General features: G+C 36.4%; 2 protein-coding genes across 3 annotated transcripts in view; one reads left to right on the forward strand and one right to left on the reverse strand.

Annotated features, from left to right (window-relative positions):
• myom2b (myomesin 2b) overlaps positions 1-10389 on the reverse strand; it is a 61045-nt gene extending 50656 nt beyond the window's left edge. The window contains exons 1-10 of one of the 2 annotated variants that reach the window (XM_084392131.1): positions 10321-10389; positions 8968-9071; positions 7798-7855; positions 7398-7552; positions 7040-7126; positions 5193-5281; positions 4680-4730; positions 4421-4585; positions 3421-3582; positions 3091-3232 (exon numbers count right to left, since the gene is read on the reverse strand). In XM_084392131.1, the coding sequence (XP_084248257.1) occupies positions 3091-3232; positions 3421-3582; positions 4421-4585; positions 4680-4730; positions 5193-5281; positions 7040-7126; positions 7398-7552; positions 7798-7855; positions 8968-9053 (995 nt within the window). In that variant the 5' untranslated portion in view covers positions 9054-9071; positions 10321-10389. The remainder of the gene's footprint in view (positions 1-3090; positions 3233-3420; positions 3583-4420; positions 4586-4679; positions 4731-5192; positions 5282-7039; positions 7127-7397; positions 7553-7797; positions 7856-8967; positions 9072-10320) is intronic. The other variant, XM_084392132.1, reaches the window with a different exon arrangement.
• Positions 10390-11858: 1469 nt separating this feature from the next.
• rnaset2 (ribonuclease T2) lies at positions 11859-18859 on the forward strand. Its single transcript, XM_084390755.1, has 10 exons — positions 11859-12122; positions 12314-12411; positions 13211-13265; positions 13369-13418; positions 13970-14027; positions 14110-14174; positions 14285-14398; positions 15207-15255; positions 15759-15833; positions 17249-18859. The coding sequence occupies exons 2-10, from the start codon at positions 12314-12316 to the stop codon at positions 17432-17434; spliced, it is 750 nt and encodes a 249-aa protein (XP_084246881.1). The 5' UTR covers positions 11859-12122; the 3' UTR covers positions 17435-18859.
• Positions 18860-20739: the final 1880 nt, after the last annotated feature.

The following is a 20739-nucleotide window of genomic DNA, read 5'->3' on the forward strand; positions in this document are numbered from 1 at the left end:
GGACCGGCTTCGGCTAAGAGGCCCTGATGCCAGATGGGTCAGGCCCCATCCAGGGAGAAGTGGTCTATACCAGTGTGCACTCTCCTTGGTGCCTTTAGGGAGACAATCTGTCAGTTAGTTTTTTCAGTGTTTTTGATGCTTTGTTTTGAGGTGATGGGGCGTTTACAGGTTAGCATGGCTCACACGTGGATGATTAGCGTGGATAATGGATATGGATAATGGATATGAATAATGAGCAGACGCTTGAGAAACCGTACCTCTCATTGGTACCTCTCAAAGAAACAAAGTACCTGACTAAAACCTTTGAAAAAAAAAAACATATGCTGGGGGTTTAAATTAAAATATTGGTACATTTGAGGGTAACAGGAGGGTTAAGCTGGACAGTGACTTTTTTTATAGAGCTGCTGTACAGCCAAAACAATATTTGTTACATTAATTTCCTATTATCACTGTAAAGCTGCTTTGAAACAATCTGCATTGTATAAAGCGCTATATAAATGAAGGTGACTTGACTTGACTAGACTTGGACTCCACATCGGGTTCTTAAGTGCTGATGTCCTAAGCATGTGCTCGCCATGATTCACACTAGGACAGGCACTTGTCAGTATGGCGTAGTGCAGGAGTCACCAACCCGTCGATCGCGGTCGACAAGTCGATCTTGGAAGCATTTTAAGTCGATCGCGAAGAGTTTTCAAAATCAGAGAAAAAAAAATATATATTTTTATTCATTATTATTTATTCATTTAAAATGCACCATGTGTGAGCCTATTGTGTGTAGTAAATGGTGTCTAGCAGAGGGAAAGGGGTATATCTGTCCAATCAAATAGCCTATAGTTTACATATAATGTCTGTAAAACAACCGCTGACTTAAGCCTTGTTTATACTTTCGCCTGGCACCGCAGCGCGATCCTCCGCTGACTGCGCGCGCACCTCCCCAAACAGACGAGGCATTTATACTTGACGCAACTGTTTTAGACTGAAAACCAGACCATACAACTGATTTAGACGCGCAAACTGGGTGCCGGTGTGATGAGATGTACTAATATCCGTCTGCTCGGGCAGATTCGGCTGAAAGTCGTGCATCTTCGGAGGCGGAGGCGCGCGCGCTGTTACAATGACGTCATTTTTTGCAGCGCGCGCACCTCCGCAAATGTTGAATTATAGTTGACAGTTTGTATAGTTATGATACTATTTGTATAGTTAAATAAATATTTTGCTAGTGACTAACAGGCAACAAAGAATGTCAAAGTAGAACTACATTGTGGCCTTGTTTTTTCATAATTTTATGCAAGTGGTAGATCTTGGTTTACATTTGGACTTTGGATGTGATCTTAGGCTTGAAAAGGTTGGTGACCACTGGCGTAGTGGGTATTAATGTTCCCATAGCATTGTCCTCAGACGCAGCGTAGAGTTGCCTTGAAAGGGAACGTCTCGGTTACGACTGTAACCCTGGTTCCCTGAGAAGGGAATGAGACGCTACGTCACCTTGCCATTCCTCCTCCATGCCTGTGAGCGACTTCCTTCAGACAATCAGAAACTGACGATGTTTGGTACGTGTATCCCTTATAGCTTCCTGGTTATGAAGTCATGTGTCACAGGATTATGTTCCACCAATAAGTGATTTTACATGTGCTTCAGACACAATCACGCTGAGGAATCCCCATATCATCATCAGACACAGCGTCTCGTTCCCTTTTCAGGGAACCAGGTTTGCAGTCACAACCGAGACTAGGGATGCTCATATTGACAGTTAACCGTTAACCGAAAGTAAAAATGTTCAGTTTAAACGGTTTAAAACTTTTTTTTATAAGCTTCTTTTTTTTAGTTTGCTGCATGGTTTAAAAATAAAATACTATATAGCTTATATTTGTTAACTCACGGAGCGCGTCGACACGCGCAACCACACATGTCTCTAGCGAGACGTTACCTGTGTATTCCCGGGACATCCGTCCCATCGGAGAGGGTGTTTTCTGCCGCGGGTCTAACTGTCAACAGGCTGCGCTCCAGACTGACCCCACATCACGTTGATATGTTGCTTTTTTTAAATAAAAATTAGACAAGGTGTTGAGGTTGGGCTCCTATTTTTATTTAACGAAAAATCTTAGTCTAACGGAAAAAAATTGCCGGTTTTTGAAAGCTTTGTTCAAACGGATTCAGTGTTTTCTTTTTGTCATCTTAATTTGTTAATTATTTAAGTTTAAAAAATATATTTAGTGTAGGGCTATTTTGTTTTTTATTTGTATTATTTTATTCAGTTTTTCTCTCACTGTCAGAAATGCTGCAGGTGCGTGAAAATTTAAACTGAATCCAGGTTCTGTTGTTGATATGTTCTGTATGCTGCTGTTTGCACTTTGCACGTTAAAATAAACCCTTTGATAAAAAAATAAATAAAAAAAAGTATTTTTTTAAAGGGTCACAGATACGCTTCAATTTTATTTGTATTTAATGCCAATTCAATATTATAATCTTATCAGTTAACGGTTAATAATCGATTAACGAGCGGCGGTTGTCGGTCGGGAAAATGAATCGAAATGAGCATCCCTAACCGAGACGTTTTGCAGTGACTAAGCTAGTGTTTAGTGGATCCATGTTGTGTTGATTAAAAATCATTGAAAAACTGGCTCAAAAATTAGCTCAGAGTAGAGATGTGACGGTGATAATATTCTCCCACCGGTTAATCGAATTGTGACAACACCAGTATTACCGGTTTCATCGCGCGGGGGGGGGGGGGGGGGGGGGGTTAGAGTGACGTAATTTTTTTTTTACATGGCGTCAATTCATCATTCGTATTGAGTTTGATTGACCAATCAAATTCCACCATTTTTGTGCGACAAAGCAGTCAGAAGACAGAAAATACGGATACGGATTTTTTTGCAGTGCTGCGGTGGGCAAGTGATGAAACCGGTGTTGCGACTGAACACCGTGTAACACCGGTAACACCGACTATCGTGCCAAGCCTAGCTCAGAGCAACAACATTCAGACATTTTAAAGCGTCCAAATACTTTTTTGAGGACACTGTATCAAGATAATTTAAATAAATGTATTCAATAAAACAACTCCCAGACAGACACCTTAGTCAGCGCAGTCACCTGTCAACAAAGAATCCAATGATGGGTCCTTCAGTGGTGGTGTTAGGAGGTTTCCAGGACACGATGACATAATCTCTATTAGCGTCATGGATCTTGATGTCCATTGGGGCTCCGGGAGCTTGAGGAACTGGAGGTGGACCATCTGTCAAGGCAAAACATGATGACTCCTACACATCACTGATGCACTAAGGGGAATCACTCTGAAACAGATGTATGTTCTATATGAGATTGTCAGAGATGAATTATGCTAATCTGGACCTTTAAAGGCCATCAAAAGATCACATAAGATTTTCCATCAAACCTTGGAAAAGTTCATAAAGTTCTCTTTACCATCAACGTAGATGTAAGCCCTGTGGACCGCATCACCTCCCTTTGTCACCATGCGGAGGGTGTAAAGACCCTCATCATCCTTAGCGAGTTGAGTAAGCGTGAGCTTGGCAACACCTCCCCCAGACTCCATTTTCACCCACTTCGACTCTTTCAGGAGATGCTCTGGAGGGCCAAAAAAACAACATGGGGTATCAGAGGAGAGAAAATGAAACTATTACGTTTGTAGAATATAATGAGATTGGAGTGAAATGAGTCATAAACTACAACTAGACATAAAAAGCTATTTCTTTAGTACATGACTCAACTGCAAAACAAATACCTACAAAACAACTTGAAAATTAATATCTGACCGGGATGAATGACACAACAATGAATCAGTTGCAGTTGTCATTAGGACAGTTAAATAGCTATAACAATTTCAGCAAAAAAGAAAAAAAGGTTTAGTATTATCCAGCCTTTCACCAAAATATATATTTCATTATTTATGCATTTGAAGAAGTAACATATATAATAAGAATAATTGAAGAATAAGAATAAGAATATTTAGAATAAAATAAAATAAAATAAAATTATTTTCCTCACTATCATTAACTATCATTAAAAAACTATCATTAAAAGCAGAAATTTATATTCATCAGTATAACAATAAATAGCAGTAATTAATTACTTAAACACATTTTATTAAAATATTTTAAAAGCAATGTCAACACCTGCGCCAAAAATGTGAGATGTATGCTCTCACATTTAGGTCCAAAAAGTTAAATCATATGATAAATCATATCAATGAGCGAAGTGTGTAATTTCTGTGCCACTAGCAGCACAAAAAACGGACTTAAAAGACTGGCTCAACCAACTGGCACGTGTTTGTCAGTCAGTAAATAATAGGAGATTAAAAACAGTCATTATGTTTGCAGTGCACAAAAATGACATGCTTAAGGGACCTATGAATTATTCTTAACAATAAGAATAACTGGTGTGACTTTTGGTGGCCACATCCTACCATCTCGGTACCACAGCGCCTCAGGTTGCAGGTTAGCAAGGTTGGGGTTAATGGTCATCTTGCAGGTCAATGTGGCCTTTTCGCCTTCTTTTCCAAAGGTCACGCCAAACGTTTCAGTGAAGGTGATGTTAATCTTTGTGTACTTGATTTCAGGTAAAATGGCATCTGAGAAACAACAAAACAGTTCCTTTCTTTCATGACCTGTTTTTAAATCATCCCAGTTATTCACTCTTTATTGAAAGGAGGCTTTCCCACTTACACTGGTAAGGCATCCAGGAATAAGGACTGGACTTCTCTTCCTCCTTGCACCCTATAAAGCAGACACAACAAGAAGTAAAGGTAACACTTCAGAATACTGTTCCTTCATTAATGAATAACTACACAGGAACAAATGTGTAACGCACCATTAACATTCTAGTAACTAGTATTAACTAACAAGAAAAAAAAAAAAGTTACTGATAAGCTAATAGTGAACAACCACATTCGACCGAGCGCTTTTACTTACTAATTCGTTAATCAGAGTTTATTGTTAGTTAATAGTAGTTACTAGAGTGTTAATAGTGCATTACTCATTTGTTCCTGCGTAGTTATTCATTAATGAAGGAACAGTAAAGTGTTACCAGAGTATATATTGACTTTTTAAAGAAAGGGATCATAGTCTACGTTTGGATAAAAAAACACATTTGTAATTTGTAGACTTTTTGGTTCTCCTGCAAATTGTATCTTATTGTGAGGATGCTTAGATACCAGAAAACAGGAGAAAAAAGCTTACTCTTCACAATGACGGAGGCCTGGGAGGAAGCCTGTCCGTGCAAGTTTGAGGCTACAGCCATGTACATTGCAGTGTCATCAGTTGCACACCTACAGAAAACATGTATAACTCATTCACAGGTGTCTACAACTTCAATCAATACACGACTGGACCGCAACACTGTCTTCTCCCACTCCACTAATTAATCAGTCAATAAATAATCAACATGATTGCTATTTGATTGGATATATGCCACAGTCATTTCCTAATTGACATTTGGAAAGCACGTAAAGTGCTTCCCCATCATGATGGATAAATTGGCAGTTAACTAATGCTCTAATGTCAAGAGGATAATTGCTCCAAACTAAATGCTAATGTAGACTAGCGCCTGCTTTCGAAACGTGTTCAACACGGGAGCCTCTAAGGCTTGAATGGCAAACACGAGACGCAAGGGAAAGGAAAATGAGAAGACTGTAATGTGACCTTCGGCGTGACCGTACTATATTAGAGACGTTCCCTTAGCCCCTGCGGTCTTGAGAAGCATGGCTGTTTGTCAAAAAGTGAAAGGTTTGGTCATTTTAGAGGAAATGCGGAACACCAAGATTCACCTGTGAGATTTGGCCTCTGAATGCAAGAAGCCATCAGGAAAGTGACATAAGGGCCAGGGTGAGTTTTTGTGGGACTGACAGGGTGACAGCAGTGAAAGTCATCTCTCTGTAAGGCGCCGGAGTGTCAGATGACACCAGACTCAGCACTTTGACATGAACAGCTGACAGCAGCTCAAGACGTGGGCAACCAGCCCTGGACTAAATTGGAAAAGTTCACATGCAATCCCATTGACATGACTTCCTTTTGAGGAAATTCACTTGTTAGTAACATTTAAATGTGTTTTAGAGGGTGAATCTCATGAAATATCTAAGAGCATATCCTTTGAGGTCAAATTGCACCACAAAATATTTTATAAAGAAATAATTATTTGAACTTAAAAAATTAGGAATATTTCAGAATGATTCAAATGTTTTAGAATAGTATGACAATTATGCATATTTCCCCTATTTTATCACTGTAAAAAATTATTAATTATTTTCACATTATTTATGTATTTCTTGTACCGCTGTTAATTTAATTATTATAAACTGTTATTACAATAATTATTTACATAAAGTCAAAAAAAAAATACTAAGGCACACTGCAAATTTGGTGGGAATTAACTTTTTTGGTACAATAAGGTTCATTAGTTAACAACATTGGTTAACATGAACTAAGAATGAACAATTCTTCTAAATCTTAGGTAATATTAATTTCAACTTTTACCAATACATTATTCAAATCAAAGGTTGTATTTGTTAACATTAGTTAATGCACTGTGAACTAACATAAACAAACAATGAACAGCTGTATTTTTATTAACCAACATTTACAAAGATTAATAGATACGGTAACAAATGTATTGCTCATTGTCAGTTCATGTTAACTAATGAACCTTATTGTAAAGTGTTACGACTTTTTTTATTTTACTTAATGGTCATGATAGTAATGTCACAATGCAACATCCTACTGGATTTAAAATGTTCTATGCAAGTGTATTTCTTTATTTTGGGAGAAATGCAACCTGGACATGTTTTTCCTGAGATTCCTACAAAAGTTTTTTCGAAAGTTTAATAACTTGGAAATCTCTTAAAAGTTTCCTGCTTTCTGTGGCCATCCAATAACTAAGTGAGTATGTAATGAGCACTCAACCTGAGTCTTGTCACTTATTTTGTCCCCATTCAAGTTTGTCACTCATTCTGTTCAATACAGATCATCAGTAAACCACATTCTGTCATTGCATCCCTATCCAAAAAAGTACACAGTAAAGTTTGAATTACTTGAGGATGGTGAGGGCATGGAATCCAGCGTTGTTCTCCACAAAGTACTTTCCAGAGGAAATGTCCAAGATGACATCATCCTTGAACCTGTAGAATGTTTGTGATTTAAAAACAACAAATCTACTTAGCGTTTCTTTGGCCTGTTCCATATATGATTAAAAATATTATGAAGTGTTTGATGCAATTAAAATAAGTTTTTCTTTATTTAAAGAAACGCTTTCTTGTAGCTGGCCACATATAATGCTAGACCTGTAACTTTAAACTCACAAGTTACATTGTATGACCACAGACGATATGTGAGACTTGAATCCAAGTGTGCAGGAAGCACGGCAGGCCTGTTTGTGAAAAGAAACCTCACCATTTGACGTGTGGGGTGGGATATCCCTCCACCGAGCAGAAAAGTTTAATGGCACTGTTTTCAAACACTGTGTGGGACCTCAGTCTAACCAAAAACTTGGGGCCCCTGATCATGGACTCCTCACGGATGTATTTTTCAGGCATCTTCCTATCCACCTATTGAAAAGAGACAAACAATTACATGGCCTGTTGGATCACAAAACATCTATGTATGACAAAATATATGTCCTAAAAAAGAGTCAGTTCTATTTAACCTCTGATTTACTGGGCTCACTACAACTAACAGCAAATGTCTTTAACACACATTAAAATGCATATTGACTAATGAAAGTACTATAACAGCAGCAGGTCAAAAAAAAAGTTTGTTAAAAAGAAAGGAATTATTATTTAAAGTGCTTTACCACTCCCTTGATTCTCTTCTGTGTTTGGTATTGATATTTCACCTCTTCAGCCGCAGAGCTAAAAACACACATTTTCGTATATTAAAATGTTAACGGTACAAACAGCATGAAAGATTCATCCGAGAATTCATAATATCCCAGGTTAATCAGTTTACTGATTTTGATATGCATTCAAACATGCATATTTCATGCATTTCAACCGAGACATTTTAGGGCAGTCTACAGTGGAAAGAAACAAGTAACAAAAGAAACATGCACTTGATAAAATACAAAATTTGACATTTATTATCTTTACCCGTGGTTTACACAATGGTTTTGAAACTGAAAACTGCCCATTTGCCCCTCAGAGGGGGTCAAAAGGGGCAAACAAGCCATCATCACAATTTTCTTCTCTATAACATAAAATGTTCTTTAAACCAGCATCTGCTTTTGTCCTGATATATTAAAATATAAATAATTTTGATAATAATTTTAATGAAGATTTTTTTTCTTATCCTAAAACATCCAATTTTAACGATCAAATGAAAAGCTTGTCAAACTTAAAACATGTCTCTATAAAATGTACTATTGAAAGCAAAAAGTTTCCTGACAGAATCAGGTTTATTTAGTGCATGTTCTGAAACTGATATGAGTGGTCAAGTGAAAGTGCAAACATCAGGCCCTATAACTAATCCTCCTCTCTTTTCAGGTCTTCACTAGTTTTTATCACCCTAACTTTAATCTGCTAGTTAATATTAAATGGTCCTGCAATGTGACAAATGTAGACTGTAGTCTCTCTCTCACTAATATGAGGTCATATAAGCTGCACGCATAATTAGAAAATAGTTTTACATGGAGTATAGCATGTCACACTGTAGGCCATGTCAACTTCCCGAAAATATGTCATGTCAAATACCCAGAGGAAATCAGTGACATGCATGACGGTATCAGTTATAGCTCACTGTTACTGTTGGTAATATGGTTTATTAGAAAAGCTTCAACAGATAATGTTATTATATGTTATAAATGATGTTGCTATTTTATTACAATTAGTTTTAGTATTGCTGTGAGCATCATGATTAGCTGTGACTTGCTTGAAACAATTCCATGGCCTGTTGGATCATAAAAAGTCTATGCGTGACAAAATATATGTCCTAAGAAAGAGTCAGCTGTTGTAATTTTTCACCTTACCTGGAGTATTCTCGAACAACATATTTAGACTCAGTATTGAGGTATTCTTGATCGAAATGCTTGTGTCTGGTTACAACTGCAGCCATATTGATACCTCAAAGGACCTATGAATCAAAACGGGAACAAAAACATGCACCATCTTTGCACACAAGACAAAACAAAATGCACTGATGGATGCACAAATTCCTATCCTCAATTTCCATTTTCAGTGTTTAAAGTTATCTGGGACATGGCGTTGCAGTAAACACAAATTGTGGGACACTCCTGATTAGACTTAGGTTAGGAAAGTGGAACTGTTTGTGGAGATGATGAGGAGGGGGTGTTCTGGAGCCTTGGGCCATGGGGAAGACAAACATCATGGCGGTTTAAAATTAGAGTTTGGGGGTGGGGGTATCGGACAGTCCAAGGAGATGGGTACAGTATTCCAGGGTAATTTCTACTGTATAGTGTAAACGGAAGACGCATGCTATTGTTGCATACATGTACTGAATAATGGAAATATAACCACTTCTCATAAACGTTTATCTTCTAACAAGGACAAATAAACTACACTTCAAGACAATCTCAACAAGAAAACCCAAAAGAACAAGAACACATTCCTCACATGTATTTAGAAAAATAATTCAACAAATAAACAAACAATCATGCTTACTCAAATGCAGCATTACGTCCTCACACTCACAAATGAACCCACATACAATAGAATCCACTGTGCATATCAAACATAAGGTAACACTTTATTTTACAGTGTCCTTGTTACATATGTTACATGTACTTACCATAGTAATAACAATAAATTATGCATAATGACATGCAACTAACCCTCCTCAACCAAATCCAAATCCTACCCTAACCCTATAGTAAGTACATGTAGTTGCTTAATATTACTCGGTACTTAAATATATAATTACACTGTAACAATGACACCTTAAAATAAAGTGTAACCAAAAATGCACAATTTTCCATAACATAGCTATATTTGGCATGTAAAAATTAATGGATCATAATGCATCTACAATCATTCATGGGGAGGGGGTAAATAGCCTATTCTAAAGGTTATTTCAACCAACACACTGTTTCAAAAAACAGACGAAACAATGTCAAAGTTTGTCCAGCTAACAATTCACCCATATTCACAAAGCACTGAACATGTTTTAACTGCCAACGTTTTATGAATCCTTTCAAAGTCAAGTGCAGCTCCCACTCAAGCAACATCATGAGATAGATCAATATCCAACCAAGGGAAAGTTCAAAAGTCTTCTCCAGCCTCAACGTTTCTGTACCTGTTTCTACAAGGACAACTCTGCTTTATAATTTAATAAGTGTGTGAATAAGGGGGGCAGACATACTCACCCCTGGAGAATAGAAGAGCGCGACGCGGAGGTAGATGAGCCTCTACCCGCCTGTATGAAAGCAGCTGATGAAAAGCAAAATATTACCCATGCGGAATGCTGCCTCTCCCGCATCCCATTTATGGAAAGGCATTAGACTATATATAGCATTTACACAAACTTCCCACATCATTTCGCTCAGATATTAAGATCCCTGACAGACGTTTTAAATTGACGCTGCATGGATACTGAATGGGTTTTTAAAAACAAAACAAGAGTCGAACAGAAATCATAATAATGTATTAAAGTAGACACATCATTTGCTCTGAATTAGCACAATTGCTAAAAAGACGAAATGCACTCGAAACCATACTTTTAAAGCTTCTTAATGTATGTGTTTTTTTTTTATTGTTCAACAACAATTATGTTTGGATGATGATGTATGATCTATCAAGCTTGCTGCCTACTAGGCTCCTAGCGGCATCAAACGGTATTACACAAATATAGGCCTAACTTTTTAATACTGATGGATGGGAACTCAAAATAAAACACACAAAATAAGATAAATAAATAGGGTAATTTACGTAAATACTTTGTTGTACAGCAAAAATATGCCTCCTAAAGTCCAAATGACAAATTGTATTTAATTTGTAAGTTAATCAAAAGGGGGGAATTCAGAATACCTTTTAAGGCAAGATACCCCCAGGTGAATAGGGTAATAAAAAAATAATAATAAACTAATAGATATCCCCATACTTCCCCCAGTTGATTGATTAAATGAAGAATTGCAAAAAAAAAAAAAAAAAAAAAAAAAAAATTATTACAAGTTTTCTGAAATGTTGGTTATGCAAATGCAGCATTATCTAATTAAATATGCACCAATTTGCATACGTGTCTAGAACAAAAATCTAAACATTGGATAAAGCCAGGTTAAAAATTCTTGGTTTTTTTTATTTTATTTTTTGACATACTAGACTTAAAGGTTTTTACATAGGGGATTGTGGATATCACTTATCACTCCATAAATCAGAAAATACTGTCAACAGAAAAAAAAGAAAAAAAGAAAGAAATAGGCCCACATTTTCACAATTTTTTAGGAACAAAATGTTATAGCCTATAAAAGCAGGCAAATTATAAATGAACAAACCCCCATGTAAAAACCTTCAGAAAGAAATGCATAAAACTGTAAAGTGTGGTGTATATGCATGCTGCTGAAGTGGAGATTTCTGGCTCAGGACATGAGAAACAATCTTTGAGAACACAGCCTTTAAAGATGTGTACTGTAAATGAATTCTACATACGGAAATAGATAAAGGGCTATACAAGATATAATACACTAAAAAAAGTGTATTTTGTATGTTTTCTTTACATACAAAAAAAAATAAAAATAAACAGTGTTTTTGCCTGTAGTGTCTCGCCTTAAACAAATAGCCAACCCGAAAGGAACTGTACAATGACATTAGAAAACTCCCTGGTTTAGACCAGTTGAGACATATAGCTTAATCTGCATAATCCACCTTCACATGACATCAATTGCTGTTTATCACATGACTTGACGGCGCACGCGCAGTGACGTACCAACGTAAACGTGATCAAGGCACACACACAGCGGCCGCAGTGTGAGTTTATATACTGTCTATGGTGTTTGACAGGAAAGGAAGGGAAGTGACTCCACCGCACAGTTTCTGAAACAGTGGCTGGGGCAGTCCGATCTTACACATACTGTAGACTGAATAACAACCTTTAAAACGCTGTTGCTCTCTGATACTAACAGGACGTAAAAACTGCACACAAAAATCTAAGCTGTATATCAGACAATAAAAGGTAATTGACTTCTTAACGCAAGTTTATGTTCTGTGTTTGTTGTTGTTGTTTGTGTTTGTTTTCTATCTCACATTCGGTTGTTACTTTTGGACGCCACTTTGCGTTATGCTCTGTGTTTTGACTGTGTTTTGTAGATGCTTTTTACAATGTACGTTGTATACGTTGGAAATAAATCCGTCTTTTCTTCTTAGATGAACGGACTTAATCCATCTGGAAGAATGAGATTCATTGCAGTTGCTGTCGTACTTTGTGCTGGATATTTCTGTTCAACGGCCTTTGCCCATCCTCGGTATGTCATTCAAATACATTTAGATAAATGTATTTATACATATTGATCCCTGTTTGAAGTTGGGGTGCATTAGCAGCCAGACAATCAATACTGTAAATATAGCCTTACTGTAAATCATGTTTGTATTTTCCAGAATTTATTGGACAAGATACATAGAGTACACAGTAAACACTACATAAAATCTAAGATGTTTAAAATGGTAAAGATTCGAAAACAACATTCAACTGAACTTAATGTACTGCCTGCAGACTTTCTTTTTTGTAGACGTCAACAGGACAGATAACAAAATGTGAAATAAATGTAATAAATTTAGCCTAATTCTTACTAAAGTTGTTTTTACACAGGCATTACAAAACTTGTGTAAAAACAACTTTAGTAAGAATTGGGCTAGGTTTATTACATTTATTTCACATTTTGTTATCTGTCCTGTTGACGTCTCAGACAGGACATCCTGTGACTTTTCACAGCAATGAAAACAAAACACACTAACAGTTCTTGGTTAATTAATATTGAACACGATATTAATAACTTAGAGAGTCAGATTAATTCATTATTTTTGATCAACTAGAAAGAACCCACCGACTCATATATATCCGACTACACTGGTCGAACGGTTTTTGATTTACTAATGAACCGTCTCATAAGAATCACATTTTAAAGAAATGTTTTAAGAACTTGTTCTCGCTCAGCAACCATGATATGCATAATGTATAACAAAATGCACACTTTTTACAAAATGTATGTTAGATTGTAACTGTCACACTAAAATCATACATTGTGAATTGACTGCTTCTTTTAGGGGAGAATGGACAAAACTCATCCTGACCCAACACTGGCCACAGACATTTTGCAGTGTAATGTATTTCCTTTGCTTGACATTATTTTATTGTTGACGCGCCATCTATTGCTCCTCCACTGGGTATCAGGTGGATCAATTATGCTGTTTTTCATTTATAGATGGAAAAATGCAAAACAAATTTGAGCTATTGGACTCTGCATGGATTATGGTAGGTTTATCAAGACAAAATGCATTGTAATGTTTGTCAAAGTCTCACAAATATTTCCTTTTTTGAGGTGCACATGCATGATCAGTGACTATATTGGTTTCTTGTTTTTATGGAAGACATGCTGTATTAAAAAAGAAGGTGAAAAGCATGAAAGTGTATAGATTTGTAAAAGCAGCCATCATGTTAATCATCTGTATTAAATATATGCTTTTGGTATTAACTGAAGACACCTTTTCCTCAAACATTTAACTAACCCACAAGCATAAAAAAAATACATAATGCTAATGTAACACCTCTTATTTGAATAAATACCAAAAAAATATATTTTCTGCATTTCACTTCTGCTCCATCTTGTGTAACATAAACTTTATACTTGACATTGTGTACTGCAAATATTGTTATGATATATTGTTTATGATAACATTTTTATATTAGTGCAACCCTGGTTGTCATGTGATCTCAAAAATCATCCAGTAATGGTGACCATGCCAGTTGGATGATTATGGTTTGTGGCAGTAGAAGTATTTGGAGAATATTTTTTGTTATTACAGGCCCAACACTGGCATACGGTGCAACTCATCCTGGCATTTTAATGCCACTTTGATTGAGGTAATTGGCCCTCTTGCCCTGATGTCATATATTTTAATTCAACGGACATGTGCTTGACATGTTGTATGTGCATGTCTTGCAGGACATATTACCAGAAATGGAGAAATTCTGGCCAGATCTGTTAGTACCTTCTTCCCCAGAATTTTGGTATGTCAAAAACTTGAAAATGTAAAATACATTTAAGCATGACTATGATTTTATTAATGTTTTTTTTTTTTTGTGTGTGTGTGTGTGTGTGTGTGTGTGTGCGTGCTTAGGAAATATGAATGGCAGAAACATGGAACATGTGCTGCAAAAGCAGAGTCTCTGAATAGTGAGCATAAATACTTTAGCAAAGCTCTTGAGCTGTACCTCAAGTATGACCTTAATAGGTGAGTCCTTTTTTTTTTTCAGTGGTTCTTGTCACTGTATACTCTGATTTTGTGGCTTTCGGTAATCGTGAGATAGCAGTACAGTTGGTGGATTCAAAGCTAAAGATACGTTTATATATAAATTAAATGATTGATAACTGTCACCATAAACAGGAATTATGTCAAACTTCAGCTAAATTAAAATACTCCATAAACTCAGTAAAGCTAGTATTGTAAAACTGATAGTTCTGACTCAAAATTCTGATTGGAGCCTCATTCAAAGCTTTTGTAAAATAGGTAATATATACTTGCATGACTCTTCAATTTAAATTCTAAATTAACCCTGTAAGGGATTATGGCATAAAACCTTTAGACAGAGAATATATACACACACTGAACAAAATTATAAATGCAACACTTTTGTTTTTGCCCCTATTTTTCATGTTGATAATTTAGAGGCCTTAGAAAGCTGCATATCAAATATGATACAATAGGCTTTGTAGGGTTAATGTGGCCAACTACAATGTTGCTTGACAACCATAAACAATAAACCATTGATTCATATTGTACCTAACAACGCACTTTAATAACAAGTTTGGGGCACGTCTCGCTTTGGATTTCCATATCACTCCATGTTCCCTCATTGTGTACGTAAGTATATTAAAGCAATCCTGCCCATAATGACTTCACAATTATAGCTAGCTACTACAATGGTATAAACACTACCGCTTAAAACACTTCTGCTATCTCACAGAAATGTTAGCTGCTACCATCATGCCTCCCATCCCTAGTTGACATTGATTTCCTAATGAGTCTTTTGTGTTTTCAGTCTTTTAAGGAACAACAACATCGTGCCCTCTGAGGAGCATCATTACACTGTAAGTGGTTTAATTGTTCTCACTGCTGTAATTATCATTTATGAGACACTGAACTATGTGTGGTCCTCTGTAGATGATCACGTAAATATTTTACTTTGACCTTTGACCTGAGAGGTGGTCTGTGATTAATAATCCAGAAGCTGTGGTTGCATTGGAGTGTATTTACTGTAATGTACCAGCTTGATGTGTTTTCTTTTCCTATCACTGATACCACAACATGTGCTCACATGAAAGAGATAATGGAAATAACGATCAGGTTTAAGTTTCACGAAAGTATCATCCATCTAATAAGATGCCTCAAAGCATTATCCTAAACCGCAGCGTGTATAATTTGCCCAGTGTATACACTGCGATAGCTGCAAGATCAGCATTTCAACACACAGAGCCTGACTTCTTGCAATGTTCAATTGCGTTCATTCTACTTCTCCATTTTTGGCCTAGAGTAAAATCATGTGATTATGGTCACATGTGAGTAAATGTGTCATATTTCCTGTTTGTTTTAGCTTGATGATGTGGAGACAGCCCTTATCAACTTCTACAAAGTGAAGCCAAAGATTCAGTGTGTCCACCCAGGAAAGGTATGAATGAAGAATGTATGAATATTCTAACCACCCTTCCATCAGCAGACAAGAAAAGTTCTTTAGACTTTGAAGCATTTATTTTTATTTAGTCGTGTTGTGTATATTCCTTTAAGACTGTGAGTTAAATATCCCTGGCTCAGTCGACAGCATAGGGGCTTTTGCACCAGAGGAATCTTTTCATAGTTCCTAGAACTATTGGCGGAAGTACCCAGATTTTGGCGTGTTCGCACAGCGGGAACTAGGAAGGATTTTAGTTCTTGGAACTCCTTTTGGAGGAACTTATTTAGCTCCTACTTCAGAGTAAAAAAAAAAGAGCTCCTACCAGCACTATAGGAACTACCAGTGACCTTGGCTGAACGCACGCGAAACACCAGCACCCGCCATTTTTTAAAAAGCTGTGTAAACACCAAGCGGCAACCTTCCGGTCTCTCCGCGTCACGTCCCTTCAGCTAATCCTGCCTTTTTGCCCATTTTCGTTTATCCGGGAGTGACGTGCTGCCAAGATGGCGGCGGCCGGCTCCGCCCACTTTGGGCTTCAAAAAAACTCTTCAGAAACCTACGGGTGACATCACGGACGCTACGTCCATATTTTTTTACAGTCTATCACACAGATTGTAGCCTATATATTTACTCCACAAACTAACTCTACGAGCATGGAAAACAGTGATAGATGGGCCTCTTAACCTTTACGCTGAGGAGAAAATCCAACGCAACTTTGAGGGGACCAAGCGAAACATGATTATGTATTTCTGCTCAGCTAGCAACACTGGACATCAACCACACGGCATACGCTCATACCCTTTCATATACTGTGTACTTTCTATGTATAACAGTTTTATCTAATAACCAATGTGAGCCATGCAAGCACTATATGCTCAGCCTCTGGCATTCTCACCGCTGCCAAAATAAAGGTCAGCCACACTGTCAAAATAAAAGTCACAAAAGTTCCTAGGACTACCCAGTGCGAAAGCCCCTCATGACTGGCATAATGGTGATTACCACAAAAATGTATTTAGACTCGTCCCTCCTTTTTTGTAAAACAGTTTAAAATCCAGGCTACTGTAAGCCACTTCCAATGGAAGTGAATGGGTCAGCCTATAGCACAAACAATTTTAGAGTGAAAAACTGCACAATGTTATAGTATATCTAGATTTAAAATTTTGTTGCCATGAGAACATAAATTTATGAAATTAAACGTTACATACGTTTCAAAAGAAAAATTAATTCATGTTTTTTGAATATGCTGTTGATTGAGCCTAACTTTTATTTAACCCAAAATATTCCTTTAAGAAAGTAAATGTAGGCCATTTAGATATCCTCTTCTGCTCTGGGCAACAGTTAAATTCACTTTGGCCCACAATTTGCCATCGGTTTTGCTGAGGTGAGATCTAATTTCTTTCTGTATTTCTCAGGGGGGCCAGGTTCAGACTTTGGGCCAAATAGAGATCTGTGTTGACAGGGATTTCCAGCTGATCAATTGCGAAAAGTCAATAGACGAAATCTGGAGCAATGACATACTCATCAGTGGCAAATCAGACCTCAGTGTATGTGATCACTCCATGCCGATCTATTACCCTCCAGTGCCGAGCAGATCATAGAGGTGGGCAAATCCAGACCTCTTTTCGGAGGGTGGAATCACTGAGAAAGATACGAGAATTCAAGAATTCATTTGAGAGTTCCTGTTTAGCATTTTAAACACTGGAAACAGTTGGAAAGGTTTTCTATTTACACTATCTTTTTAATTAATTGCACATTAAATTCCTTTATTTTAAATGATGATGCTGGAACAGTAGAGAACATTTAAGGGTGTCAAAATCACTGTATTCTATGATTTGCTGGGTTCAATTTATTGGTTTTACAGTTTGCTCAGCCAAACTGTTGTCATGTTTATTTTTAGGTGAATATCACAAAAATATGTCAAGAAAAAATACAAGAAAAGGAAGATTTTAAATGAAGCATGTTATAAGAAAATTAAGCTTTTTTGGGTGCCATTTTAACATTATTTTCATGACAATTAAACATATAATCTCAATGATTTTCATTATATATAACATATTAGATGTTATTATAGTATTAAAAAATAAACTAAAATTATTATTTTTAAAATCAGCATAAAGGCAATGCAACAAATACTACAACGATATAAATTACTTAACAATATAGATAATATATTACTATTATTTTCAAAAATAACAATCACATTTGATCCTAAAAGTAAGCCAAATCTTGTATATTTTCTTAAACATAATGTCAGTCTTTATTTTTTTTCTGTTGAAATAGTTTTTGACAGGATTTGTGATATTCACCCCCTTTTTTTTTTTTACAGGCCTAGATTTATGAAATATTTTTAAAATGTTTTGTTGAAATATGCTCTGTGTTATCTGTAATATTCTTCCCACTATATTTTTAATCTGATATTAGCTTTGCTTAGCATTGAAAGAGGCCATTTAGCCCTAAATTTGCAATCTTAATGTGTAAAATATGTGGTGGATTTGGAGCTTTGTGCCTAATGGCAGCATGCAGTTGCAGATAATGCACATCTAAGCTCCTGCCACTGGAGGGCAGCACATGCATTCTGGCAAAGAAAAAAATAAAGCACATTGATGTTGTTTACATATATGTTGTTCACATGTAATGGACAACATTTTATGAATGGGCGATGGCATTTAACTACAGTTACCATTTGCACAAAATGTTCAGGTAAATAAACAGTGTCTTTTAAACTTTTTTAACGCAATTATCAGATGATTTTTGTCAGATGCTGCTTTTATCCATCAGATGTTTACTTATCAAAAGAGCCATATCAGATGTGGGCATTTTTGATATGTTGCTTGGTTGGCAACACGGCATGTAAAAATATGTCTGATTGTTCCTAGTTTGATTTTATACTGTTGAGACATTTATACTGCTGGTGAAAAACTTTTTACAGGTTTGTTACTTTTACAGTATGTAATACATGCATTATTCACATCAACATGTCAGTAATGCAGTGTCAAATAAATAAATGTCCCTGCTGAACTGTCTTCATGTGACATTACTTGCATGGCCAATTCATGGTGTCAAATGATTGCAGTGTGTGGCCTTCAGTTTGTCTCACTGCTGTGTCCTTATCTTGATAGAAACAACAATATAGACAATGTAGACTTTTTCAAGGCCATTTTGGTGTTTGCGGCTGCTGTGCCCAGTGCATTAGGGAATGTGATGAGAAGGACTTCTTCAATAACCTGTGCATGTCTCCTCATAGCCATAACTTGTTTTTGCAATGCAAGGTTGTTAAGATGCTACTAACTTGTTTGCTTGCTAGATGTTCGCTAATGATTTTCTCTCAGTTGGTATGTGTAAATAACCTGATGATTCTACATTACAGTAACTATTTTCCCACATGAAGGAGCAAAGGTAAAAGAGGAAATATTTTGACAGAACTGCAAATAGAAGAATGCACGTGGAATATACGATTAAGAGGTTTAAATTATATAAGCTGTTGACATAAACCCTTCCAATCAGCCTGACACCAATCCTGACAATATGTGTGGCTCTGTAGTTTTCTTTGCACAGATCCATAGTGCAGAGAAATAAACCAAACTCTCTGTCATTTATTTGTCACATTGTTTTTGTGTTACACAGATGGTTAAAAAAATCGAATGAGCTGCCTATGAGAAATACAGCATTTTAAACCATCGCAGGCAACTTTTTTTGGCCAACTTCTCGGGATGCATTGCATGTATTTTTACATAGAATACAATCCCATGATGCATTGTGACAAGTTCATTGAAATAAATCCTTCATAGAAAGGCACTTAGAATTGGAAGTTTTTGTTTTTGTTTTTCAAGCTAAAACAAACAGGAAATATGACACATTTACTCACACATTTACTCACGTGACCATAGTCACATGATTCTTGCAAGAATGATTTTGCAGTATGTCCGATCAGCCATCCCTTTTTTTGTTCAGCAAAGATCCACAATTGATTTGTAAGAATGTTTCAATTAAGGAAAGACAGGTGAATAGGGTTCAAATAAAATCAAATACTAATAGAAATCACCATACTTTTCCAGTTGATTGATTACATTAAGAATGGCAAACATTTTTTGTATTACAATTTTTCTGAAATGTTATAGTATGTTTAAATATGCAAATTAGGCATTTTCTAATTAAATATGCACTCATTTGCATGCACTTCTTGAACAAAAATCTGAACATTGGATAAAGCCAGGTTAAAAAAAAAATTACATTTTTTTTTTTATAATTGTCCACCATTTTTTAGGAATAAACTGTTGAATTAAAATTAGGTAAATTATACATGAACAAACCCTTCTGTAAAAACCTTAAGAATGTAGATAGGAATAAAACTGTAAAGTTTGGTGTATGTAAGTACTGCTGAAGTGGAGATTTCTGACTAGGAGCAGGAGAAAAAACTTTGAGAAAATGGCCTTTAAAGAAATGTACTGTAATTAAAATCTACAGACGCAAATACATAAAGTGCTATAAAAGATACACTTAAAAGTGTATTTTGGATGTTTTCTTTCACTAGTCTGAAAAAAAAACTTTATGAAAAGCTAAAAAGCCCAAAATCTCAAAATTATTAGATGCATTAAAAACATCTCAGGTTACGTATGTAACCTTGGTTCCCTGAAGAGGGAACAAGACACGGTGGGAACACCTCTGTGTGATTGCGTCATGAAGCACATATAGAATCAGTCCAATGGTGTGACGAGACGTCATAGGCGGGTGTCACAGACCAGGAAACTATAAAGCATACCCGAAAACAGACCGCGCTAGCTTCTGATGGGCCGAAGCAAGTCGATCACAGGCATGCAGGAAGTATGGCAAGGTAACGCAGCGTCTCGTTCCCTCTTCAGGGAACCAGGGTTGCATACGTAACCTGAGATGTTCCGTTTTAAGG

The sequence above is a fragment of the Rutilus rutilus genome (assembly GCF_951802725.1).
Source record: "Rutilus rutilus genome assembly, chromosome: 20".
Classification (NCBI taxonomy): domain Eukaryota; kingdom Metazoa; phylum Chordata; class Actinopteri; order Cypriniformes; family Leuciscidae; genus Rutilus; species Rutilus rutilus.